Source organism: Lithobates pipiens, unplaced genomic scaffold (assembly GCF_037356315.1).
Source record: "Lithobates pipiens isolate NorthernLeopardFrog02 unplaced genomic scaffold, aLitPip1_a1.2 Scaffold_1, whole genome shotgun sequence".
NCBI classification, from domain to species: Eukaryota; Metazoa; Chordata; class Amphibia; order Anura; family Ranidae; genus Lithobates; species Lithobates pipiens.
In genome coordinates, this window is record NW_027507685.1 from 213,687,384 (window position 1) to 213,699,804 (window position 12,421).

Genomic DNA, 12,421 nt, shown 5'->3' on the forward strand with positions numbered 1-12,421 from the left:
GATTTTAATAATGCTTAAAGTGAAAACCCGTACCTGGGGGGTGTCTATACTGTAAAGTGGCAAATTTTTCCAGTGTTTTTAACAGTCCCTGCACAAAATGACATTTCTAAAGTGAAAAAAGTAATTCAAAAGTACTCGCGGCTATAATGAATTGTCAGTCCCGAAAATACAGATAAAATAAGTCATTGAAAAAAATGGCATGGGATCCCCCCAGTCCATTACCAGGCCCATTGGGTCTGGTATGAATATTAAGGGGAACCATGAACCAACATTTCAAAAAAAATTGTGGGGGGTCCCCCCAAATTCCATACCAGGCCCTTCAGGTCTGGTATGGATATTAAGGGTTCCCCTTAACACTTCCAGTTTGCCATACTGCATTGAATTTTACAGATATTTACAACACTGCAGATTGAAAAAGAAAGGTAATTGTTAATAGCATTGAATTACAATATGTAGTAATTGTACATGCTATTTTTCCCCCAGGAAAGCAGAGTTACCCTTTAAATAGTTTCAAATTTAGTATTTTCACGCTTGACTGGAGTATCCCTCAAAAGGTCTTAAAACATAAGCCAGTCCACAATGCAAGTAGTCGTCTTGGCAGTCATCCAACTACAATATAATATTACGGTATATAAGTTAATTTTCTTTAATCCTATTAGTTGTAAATAAATGAGTCACCCTTTTGCCACTCAACATTCCATATAAGCATTTGGATTTCAGTAGACAAAGAAATGTCGGCAATGCAAACAAATAGATGGCTCTTGAGTAACCCATTTCAATGCCAATTTCATCCCTCCCAAGGTGTTCCCTTTATAAATAGGACTGTCGCAGACTGAAATATGTTTACTTCCATTGTAGAAGAGCATAGTGCCTACATGGAGATCTTTAGTACAACCACGCTGTTATTAATTGCCTGTTTGATTTTGCTGATCTTAAGTATCACACATGCCAGAAAGCATCAAAACAAAGGTAGGCTGCCACCGGGGCCCACCCCGTTGCCCATTATCGGGAACATTCTGCAACTAAATGGAAAAGAGGTCTTCAAGTCACTCAATAAGGTAAGTTTGTCCAAGGCTGATTAAAGGTATCAGTTACTAGCTTGTCAGGTAGAAAGCATTAGCTTATATCAGTCATTCTCAACCAGGGCTCCGTGAAACCCTAGGGTTCCTCAAGAGGTTGCAAGGGGTTCTTTGAGCTGAGCTGATTGAGCTCCCATTAGATGGTCTCGGTATAGTTCCAAGTCCTTCAACCCTTTAGCAGAGTCAACAGTATGGAATTTATCATCTTTTAAGCTGTTTGTAAGGGTGACTTGCTGTCAACCATTGTATGGGAGGAGGGGGGGCACTGACCACTAGTGATGGCCGAACGGTTCGCCCGGCGGTCGTTTCGCGGCGAATTTCCGACTTTCGCCGTCCGCGGGTTCGAACGCCTTTTTCCGTCGTTCGCCCCGGCGGACTTACGTGTTTAATGTATACAAGAACTTTAACCTTTCGTGACACGTTTATCATGTGTTACAGGACAACCAATTGAGACATGACAGCTCATGGACACTTGGACATTCCCCCTAACCTATAAATACACCCGATCCGGTGGCCATTTTACATTCTTTCTTCTGTCACTGTAGGGAAAGGATCCTGTGTGGAGTAGGGACAGAGAAAACGCTAGCTATTTGGTACACAAAAGTTCTTTTCAGGACTGGTATAGGTGTTAGGTCAGCAGCCTGAGTTTCTTTTGTCAGTTTAGATAAAGGGACAGAGCGCTGTATGCTGCTATTTTAGGGACAGCTCAGCCAGATTAGTCTTTCTTCATCATCATCATCATCATCATCATTAGCTGTTACTATCAGGTCCACAAAAGAGCTGTTCCAGCTAATCGTTCCAGCCTACTCTTTTTTGCCAATTTGTATAGGGACAGGCAGGAAGCAGTGTGTCAGGCAGTGAGGATAATTTTAAAGACTTGCTGTTACTATTAGTTCCACAAAGGTTCTTTTCAGGACTGGTATCAGTGGTACGGTAATAGGCTTGTACACGTATAATATTCTTTCTTCCAAATATAGAAAGAATATTATACTTGACTGCTGCCCTTCTGCTGCAGTCTGCTAATCATTCACAACTCACTTGTTCCACAAAGCTCTTTATCAGGACTGGTAACTTGGTCTGTCTAGGGTGCTACGGTACATAGGCTTGGGTGCGGTACAGTCTGCTGTTCTGTAAGGACCGCTATCGGTCCACAATACATAGGGTTGCCGTGCACTACTGCTGACCGCTGCCCTATACTGCAGCAGTCCTTCATTGGTATAGGGACTGACGTACAGTCTGCTAATCACTAACACACAACCTGCTTGGTCCACAAAAGTTCTTATAAGGACTGGTAACTTGGTATAGGGTGCTACGGTACATAGGCTTGAGTGCGGTACAGTCTGCTGTTCTGTAAGGACCGCTATCGGTCCACAATACATAGGGTTGCCGTGCACTACTGCTGACCGCTGCCCTATACTGCAGCAGTCCTTCATTGGTATAGGGACTGACGTACAGTCTGCTAATCACTAACACACAACCTGCTTGTTCCACAAAAGTTCTTATAAGGACTGGTAACTTGGTATAGGGTGCTACGGTACATAGGCTTGAGTGCGGTACAGTCTGCTGTTCTGTAAGGACCGCTATCGGTCCACAATAGATAGGGTTGACGTGCACCACTGCTGACCGCTGCCCTATACTGCAGCAGTCCTTCAGCGGTATAGGGACTGACGTACAGTCTGCTAAACACTAATACACAACCTGCTTGGTCCACAAAAGTTCTTATAAGGACTGGTAACTTGGTATAGGGTGCTACGGTACATAGGCTTGAGTGCGGTACAGTCTGCTGTTCTGTAAGGACCGCTATCGGTCCACAATAGATAGGGTTGACGTGCACCACTGCTGACCGCTGCCCTATACTGCAGCAGTCCTTCAGCGGTATAGGGACTGACGTACAGTCTGCTAAACACTAATACACAACCTGCTTGGTCCACAAAAGTTCTTATAAGGACTGGTAACTTGGTATAGGGTGCTACGGTACATAGGCTTGAGTGCGGTACAGTCTGCTGTTCTGTAAGGACCGCTATCGGTCCACAATAGATAGGGTTGACGTGCACCACTGCTGACCGCTGCCCTATACTGCAGCAGTCCTTCAGCGGTATAGGGACTGACGCACAGTCTGCTAAACACTAACACACAACCTGCTTGGTCCACAAAAGTTTTTATAAGGACTGGTAACTTGGTATAGGGTGCTACGGTACATAGGCCTGAGTGCGTTACAGTCTGCTGTTCTGTAAGGACCGCTATCGGTCCACAATACATAGGGTTGCCGTGCACTACTGCTGACCGCTGCCCTATACTGCAGCAGTCCTTCATTGGTATAGGGACTGACGTACAGTCTGCTAATCACTAACACACAACCTGCTTGGTCCACAAAAGTTCTTATAAGGACTGGTAACTTGGTATAGGGTGCTACGGTACATAGGCCTGAGTGCGTTACAGTCTGCTGTTCTGTAAGGACCGCTATCGGTCCACAATACATAGGGTTGACGTGCACCACTGCTGACCGCTGCCCTATACTGCAGCAGTCCTTCAGCGGTATAGGGACTGACGTACAGTCTGCTAAACACTAATACACAACCTGCTTGGTCCACAAAAGTTCTTATAAGGACTGGTAACTTGGTATAGGGTGCTACGGTACATAGGCTTGAGTGCGGTACAGTCTGCTGTTCTGTAAGGACCGCTATCGGTCCACAATAGATAGGGTTGACGTGCACCACTGCTGACCGCTGCCCTATACTGCAGCAGTCCTTCAGCGGTATAGGGACTGACGCACAGTCTGCTAAACACTAACACACAACCTGCTTGGTCCACAAAAGTTTTTATAAGGACTGGTAACTTGGTATAGGGTGCTACGGTACATAGGCCTGAGTGCGTTACAGTCTGCTGTTCTGTAAGGACCGCTATCGGTCCACAATACATAGGGTTGCCGTGCACTACTGCTGACCGCTGCCCTATACTGCAGCAGTCCTTCATTGGTATAGGGACTGACGTACAGTCTGCTAATCACTAACACACAACCTGCTTGGTCCACAAAAGTTCTTATAAGGACTGGTAACTTGGTATAGGGTGCTACGGTACATAGGCCTGAGTGCGTTACAGTCTGCTGTTCTGTAAGGACCGCTATCGGTCCACAATACATAGGGTTGACGTGCACCACTGCTGACCGCTGCCCTATACTGCAGCAGTCCTTCAGCGGTATAGGGACTGACGTACAGTCTGCTAAACACTAATACACAACCTGCTTGGTCCACAAAAGTTCTTATAAGGACTGGTAACTTGGTATAGGGTGCTACGGTACATAGGCTTGAGTGCGGTACAGTCTGCTGTTCTGTAAGGACCGCTATCGGTCCACAATACATAGGGTTGCCGTGCACTACTGCTGACCGCTGCCCTATACTGCAGCAGTCCTTCATTGGTATAGGGACTGACGTACAGTCTGCTAATCACTAACACACAACCTGCTTGTTCCACAAAAGTTCTTATAAGGACTGGTAACTTGGTATAGGGTGCTACGGTACATAGGCTTGAGTGCGGTACAGTCTGCTGTTCTGTAAGGACCGCTATCGGTCCACAATAGATAGGGTTGACGTGCACCACTGCTGACCGCTGCCCTATACTGCAGCAGTCCTTCAGCGGTATAGGGACTGACGTACAGTCTGCTAAACACTAATACACAACCTGCTTGGTCCACAAAAGTTCTTATAAGGACTGGTAACTTGGTATAGGGTGCTACGGTACATAGGCTTGAGTGCGGTACAGTCTGCTGTTCTGTAAGGACCGCTATCGGTCCACAATAGATAGGGTTGACGTGCACCACTGCTGACCGCTGCCCTATACTGCAGCAGTCCTTCAGCGGTATAGGGACTGACGTACAGTCTGCTAAACACTAATACACAACCTGCTTGGTCCACAAAAGTTCTTATAAGGACTGGTAACTTGGTATAGGGTGCTACGGTACATAGGCTTGAGTGCGGTACAGTCTGCTGTTCTGTAAGGACCGCTATAGGTCCACAATAGATAGGGTTGACGTGCACCACTGCTGACCGCTCACCTATACTGCAGCAGTCCTTCAGCGGTATAGGGACTAAGAGTTTTGTCACAGGGTCATTTAAAAAATGACATGCAGAGGAAGAGGCAGGCCCTTCCGCAGGGGTGGTAGGGGTAGGGCAGGAGCAACAGGCTTGAGCCAAAGTGGGAAGTTGCAGAAGGTGCGTTCAATTACTTTAAAGGATGCACCAGACTTGGTTGAGTGGCTCGCTCAGCCTTACTCTTCTGCACCCTCCTCATCCTCTCGATCTGCACCCTCTTCTTCACTCTCTGCTATGTGCACCCCCAAAGACACTACCACCAACAACACGACCACCACCACCACCACCACATACCTTCCGCTTGAGTCACTGGAATTATTTTCCGATCCATATCAAGAGGACATTTCTGATGCGCAGCCACTCTTGGTATTGGATCAGGAAGAGGAGGTAGCAACAAGCGCTACTCAGCAGTCTGACGCCAGTACCCAGATCAGCCCAAGGAGGAGGTTGGTCCCCGGTGTTGCTGCCTACTCTACTTATAGCGGTGGGGAAGGTGACGTTGATGATGACGTGTCTAGTGATGTCACGTGGGTGCCCACAAGAGAGGAAGAGGAGGGGAGTTCAGAGGGAGATATGGACCAGCAGATAGGGAGGAGAAGCAGCAATGACTTACATTGCACAGCAGGGACAAAGCAGACTGCAAATGTATCAGGAGCGAGTCATCGACCATGTACGGTCACATCTGGCGCTCCCAGGACACCGGCACATGGCTCCGCAGTGTGGGCTTTTTTTAACGTGTCCGCTGCTGACAATAGCGTTGCCATCTGCAATCTTTGCAGTCAACGCGTTAGTCGCGGTAAGCCCAATACTCACCTAGGGACGACCGCCTTAAGAAGGCACATGAGCAGCCATCACCGAGCCCAGTGGGAGCAACGGAACACACAAAGCCACACTGCAGGCTCTCACCGTCCAGCCTCGTCTTCTACTTCTCCTTCTCCTCTCTCCTCACAATTGTCCTCCACTCCACCTTCCATCACGCCAAGCTCACATTTTTCTGCAAAAAGGCAGGCTTCCGTGGGCCTAATGTTTGAGCGTAAAAAAATGATGACGCCGGATAACCCTCTTGCCCAACGGTTGGCGGCTGGCTTGTCAGAACTCATAGCCCGCCAACTACTGCCATATAAACTGGTGGACTCGGAGGCCTTTCGCAAATTTGTGGCCATTGGAACACCACAATGGAAGGTCCCAGGAAGGAAGTATTTCTCAGAGAAGGGCATCCCAGAGCTATATGGCCATGTTCAGCGGCAAGTGAATGTATCTCTGGCACACAGTGTCGGTGCCAAGATACATCTGACCACAGACACGTGGTCTAGCAAACACGGGCAGGGAAGGTATATCAGTTTTACTGCCCACTGGGTGAACCTTCTGACGGCCGTCAAGCATGTAACCCGTGGCACCCGTGTAGATTTGGTTTTACCGCCACGGATTGCATGCAGGCCTGACTCTTCTTCTCCTCCTCCTACTCCATCCTCCTCCCTCTCCTCCTCAGCTGCCTCCTCCTTTTCCGCTGCTAGCGTCTCTTCCACTGCACCGCCCAAGCTCCCCAGAACCTATTCCACATGCCAGGTGAGACGTTGCCATGCCGTGCTGCGTCTGTTGTGCCTGGAAGCAAAGAGCCACACTGGCCCGGCACTCCTTTCAGCTTTGCGTTCACAGGCAGATGAGTGGCTAACACCGCTCAATTTGACAGTTGGTAAAGTGGTGTGTGACAACGGTGCCAATCTGCTTAGCGCATTGAAACAGGGCAAAATCACGCACGTGCCGTGCATGGCACACGTCTTAAACTTGGTCGTGCAGCGATTCCTTGTCAAATACCCTGGGGTCCAGGACATCTTGCGGCAGGCAAGGAAAATCTCGGCCCATTTCAGAAGATCTTACACGGCCATGGCTCGCCTTGCTGACATTCAGCGGCGACACCATCTGCCGGTCAGACGTCTTATTTGCGATTGCCCGACGCGATGGAACTCAACCTTCTATATGCTTGATAGGCTGCTCCAGCAGAAACGTGCAGTTAACGTCTACCTGTATGAACTCTGCGAAAGAAACGGTTCTGGGGAGCTGGGTTTTTTTTCACCGCGCCAGTGGCTGCTCATGCGCGACACATGCAGACTTCTGCGGCCATTTGAGGAGATCACCAAACTGGTCAGTCGCAGCCATGGCGCCATCAGTGACATGGTACCTTATGCCTTCTTTCTGGAGCGTGCATTGCGTCGTGTCATTGATCAGGCTGTGGAGGAGCAGGAGCGGGAAGATGAGGAAGTCGCAATGCTGGATGAATTCCCAGGGGGGGCTACTCTATCTGAGACAAGTCAACAACAGGAGTCTGATGAGGAGTCAGAGGAGGATGGTGCCGGGGCGGATGAGCAGGAGCAAGAAGAGCATGCTTTAAACCTTTCTGGGATCCCTGTTGTGCGAGGATGGGGAGAGGAGAATGAAGAGGACGACATTATCCTGGATGATGAGCAGGAGCCAGGCCACCACACCGCTTCCACTTTAGTGCAAATGGGGGCCTTCATGCTCCAGTGTTTTAATAGGGACCCCCGTATAAAAAGCATGAGGGTCAAGGACCAGTACTGGGTGGCAACGTACTTAGACCCCCGGTACAAACACAAAATGGCGGAAATGTTACCGCCGTCGCAGAGGGCTGTCAGAATGCAGCACTTCCAGGCCTTGCTTCGAGAAATGCTGCATTCTGCTTTTGCGTGCGCTGGCAGAGGAGCAATTCCCACTCCCAGAGAAGGATTTGCGGGTACCAATCCAACAGCGCCTGCAAGAAGAGGCCGGTTTGAAGATGTGTTGGTGACTTCGGATATGAGGTCATTCTTTCAGCCGACCCATCGACAGGTGTCATCCGGATCCAGCATCAGGGAACGCCTAGACCGTCAGGTGTCCGACTACATTGGGTTAACGGCCGATGTGGACGCTCTGAGGAGTGATGAACCCCTAGACTACTGGGTGGGCAGGCTTGACCTCTGGCCAGAGCTTGCCCAATTTGCAATCGAACTGTTGGCTTGCCCCTCATCCAGTGTCCTGTCCGAAAGGACGTTCAGCGCAGCAGGGGGGATTGTGACCGATAAGCGTACTCGCCTAGCTCACCACAGTGTTAACTACCTCACATTTCTAAAAATGAATGAGGCATGGATCTCGGAGGAATTCAACACATGTGATCAGTAGACCATGTATATGTCTATAAACAATTTTTGGAATCAAGCACACAGACCTTCTTAATTCATTTGGCTCACTTCCCTGACCCAAAAAAGCACACCGTACTATATGCCCCTACCCTCCTCTTTGAAGAGGTTGAGCGGTGTCATATTTCTACTGGGGCTGCTTATTATGAGGGGTTCCCACCATCCCTGTGCTGTGCTGACTTCCTCCTGGGTGTTCTTATTATGAGGGGCTCCCACCATCCCTGTGCTGTGCTGACTTCCTCCTGGGGGTTCTTATTATGAGGGGATCACACCATCCCTGTGCTGTGCTGACTTCCTCCTGGGGCTGCTTACGGTGCTGCTGTCAGCGCTGTATGTCACGGAGCTGCTGTCAGCGCTGTATGTCACGGAGCTGCTGTCAGCGCTGTATGTCACGGAGCTGCTGTCAGCGCTGTATGTCACGGAGCTGCTGTCAGCGCTGTATGTCACGGAGCTGCTGTCAGCGCTGTATGTCACGGAGCTGCTGTCAGCGCTGTATGTCACGGAGCTGCTGTCAGCGCTGTATGTCACGGAGCTGCTGTCAGCGCTGTATGTCACGGAGCTGCTGTCAGCGCTGTATGTCACGGAGCTGCTGTCAGCGCTGTATGTCACGGAGCTGCTGTCAGCGCTGTATGTCACGGAGCTGCTGTCAGCGCTGTATGTCACGGAGCTGCTGTCAGCGCTGTATGTCACGGAGCTGCTGTCAGCGCTGTATGTCACGGTGCTGCTGTCAGCGCTGTATGTCACGGAGCTGCTGTCAGCGCTGTATGTCACGGAGCTGCTGTCAGCGCTGTATGTCACGGTGCTGCTGTCAGCGCTGTATGTCACGGAGCTGCTGTCAGCGCTGTATGTCACGGAGCTGCTGTCAGCGCTGTATGTCACGGAGCTGCTGTCAGCGCTGTATGTCACGGAGCTGCTGTCAGCGCTGTATGTCACGGAGCTGCTGTCAGCGCTGTATGTCACGGAGCTGCTGTCAGCGCTGTATGTCACGGAGCTGCTGTCAGCGCTGTATGTCACGGTGCTGCTGTCAGCGCTGTATGTCACGGAGCTGCTGTCAGCGCTGTATGTCACGGAGCTGCTGTCAGTGCTGTATGTCACGGAGCTGCTGTCAGCGCTGTATGTCACGGAGCTGCTGTCAGCGCTGTATGTCACGGAGCTGCTGTCAGCGCTGTATGTCACGGTGCTGCTGTCAGCGCTGTATGTCACGGAGCTGCTGTCAGCGCTGTATGTCACGGAGCTGCTGTCAGCGCTGTATGTCACGGAGCTGCTGTCAGCGCTGTATGTCACGGAGCTGCTGTCAGCGCTGTATGTCACGGAGCTGCTGTCAGCGCTGTATGTCACGGTGCTGCTGTCAGCGCTGTATGTCACGGAGCTGCTGTCAGCGCTGTATGTCACGGAGCTGCTGTCAGTGCTGTATGTCACGGAGCTGCTGTCAGCGCTGTATGTCACGGAGCTGCTGTCAGCGCTGTATGTCACGGAGCTGCTGTCAGCGCTGTATGTCACGGTGCTGCTGTCAGCGCTGTATGTCACGGAGCTGCTGTCAGCGCTGTATGTCACGGAGCTGCTGTCAGCGCTGTATGTCACGGAGCTGCTGTCAGCGCTGTATGTCACGGAGCTGCTGTCAGCGCTGTATGTCACGGAGCTGCTGTCAGCGCTGTATGTCACGGTGCTGATGTCAGTGCTCTGTATTACGGTGCTGCTGTCAGTGCTCTGTATCTCCTGCACCCTCTTGTTTGCCTACCCTGGTCCCTGACCTTCCCTCTCCTCCATTGCCTTCATTAGCTCCATAGTCCTGAATTGTCAGAACAATTTCCCAAATAAAAAAAAAATGCTTGTAGTTATCGATCCCAAATTCACCTCATACATGTATTATGCTATTGTCCAGGTGGTGGGACTACGTGCTACCCCCTAATAATTACCCCGTGGCCGCAAATTCGACCTAAAGGTTTGCGAAATTCGCCTCCCATTGAAGTCAATGGAGCCCGCGGCGAACGGTCGTTTTCGCGAACGTTTGTGTCCGTTCGCGTTTCGCGTTCGCGAAACGTCCCGTCGGAAGTTCGTCCATCACTACTGACCACTATCGTAAGGGGCATTTTCACAATGCCCCCTGCTGGATTAATCTTATCAGGCGTTCCCGGAAATCTGAGATTTATATCAAGGTTGCTACTGGGGTAATAATATTGAGAAAGGCTGGTTTATATAATTAATGTATTCCACCTATAGTTTGTTGAGTCACAATATAACATGTTGCAGTGACCGCATTGTGACTTTTGCTTAAAGGTAGCAAAGGGTATTTCCTAAATATGTCCTTAGGTTTTGAATGTCACACCCAATTAAACAAACCTCTCAAGACAGAAATCAAGGATCAGTGGTTGAGGGAGGAGTCTAGTAATGGAGCATGTCTCCACCTAACACGGCCAGGTGAACGCCAGGTCTCTGCTCCCAGCTGCGTTGGCTAATATGACTCAGAGCCCGCTCATGTCGTTCTGATCCCGGCATGGTGCTCCTGCTCCCATCCCTCCCTTTATACCTCCTCGCTTCTGGATGTCACTGAGTGCTGAGTGCGGCTGCAGGACATCGCTGTGGCCGGGTGCTGTCTTCTGGAGTGTGCCTTGGCAGCTGATTGGAGGGGGGGGTGGCTCTTGGAGGTTTCCAGCGACGGGCCACGGTGTTCCTGTGTGTAGTTCATGTGAGAGAGACCGTCTAGCCGGTGGTTCCAGGTGCCCTCTGCTGTCCAACAGGAAGAAGTGCAGCCAGTGCAGCTAGTCTGCTGAATGGGAGCTGCCGGTGGCTGTTCTGTGTAGGAGAAAAGGCAAACCTAGGCTGTGGACGTTCCCCGGTTTGCAGGGAGAGCTGAGGGGATGCCCAGCAGAAAGTCTACGATGTGACTTCCTCCTGTTGTACATCTATTTCCTTGATGCCCTGAAACTGTTTACCTGGGGCTTTTTACTACATTTACTACATAATATATCGGGGGTATCTTGTATAGCTGCTGCTCACTGCTGTATACCAGCAGTATAGACCTTCCCCTGTGATGTTAACTTGGACTTAAAAAGGCAAGCGAAATGGAAAGGATAAGCACAATCTAATATTGCTGGTCTAAATTGTGGGACATGCTCTAGGCTATTGAGATAATTCACGGTAATTTATATAAAGAAAGAAAAAAAGAAAATTAGCAGCAACATCTTTTTTATTTTCTAGTGGCGGACGGCTGATAATGGGGACCGCGGTAATTGGTGGAAAATGTTGCTTGTCTCGTCTCCTTCTACCTGGTTTAGATGAATTAGCAAGCGACTCAGAATTATACTGCTTTAAAAAAAAACTTTTGAGGGGAATTATATGTCGCATTATCAACAAATGAAATTTGACAAGAGAAGTTATTGCGTGGGAAGTTGTATTTGATACATTAGTAGCGTCATATGTGCTATACCTGTTTTACTCCCTCATACTGATTTTTGTTTGTGGGCCCTAACTTGCCTCTACTGGGACTACAGATGTATATCATTCACTGATGTGTTATAACAATACTATGAGATTCACTAAGTGATCCCAGACGATTTAAAGACTGTTGTAAGAACTGGTAAAAAGGCATTTCGCTTAGGGCTTGAAATGCATATATAATACCTTATCTGAGAAGCCCCTGTGAGTCTCTATAGTATAGAAGTACTACACAATAAATCATAAGCTAGGAGGACTCATAGCAGCAGAACAAAATAGCAGCCTATAAAGAAGATATAGCAAGGAGCAGCGCACATGCGATAAATATACTTACTGAAATAACTATACGGATAAATATTATAGAGCAACTTTGCCCAGACAAATGAAGGGAAAGACAGCAAAGATGGGATCAACCCCCAAATCGCCCCGCCTGAGCTTAGTCACAAGTCCCGGTCCAATGAATAAATATGTCACGCAAACAGGAATGAGTGAGAAACAACTGACAGAAAAACAGCAAAATACTAGAAGCACTCAAGCTGAAAATAAAGATAAAGATAAAAAAGAGAAGGATAAGAAGGATAAAGAGAAAAAAGACAACAAGGGCAAAACAAATCTATACAGGAGAAGG

General features: G+C 49.2%; 1 protein-coding gene across 1 annotated transcript in view; it reads left to right on the forward strand.

The window, feature by feature from the left end:
- Positions 1-823: 823 nt before the first annotated feature.
- Positions 824-12,421, forward strand: part of LOC143982918 (cytochrome P450 2C16-like) — an 87,139-nt gene continuing 75,541 nt past the window's right edge. Inside the window, exon 1 of the mRNA XM_077482053.1 lies at positions 824-1,058. Within this exon, the coding sequence (XP_077338179.1) occupies positions 840-1,058 (219 nt within the window). The 5' untranslated portion in view covers positions 824-839. The remainder of the gene's footprint in view (positions 1,059-12,421) is intronic.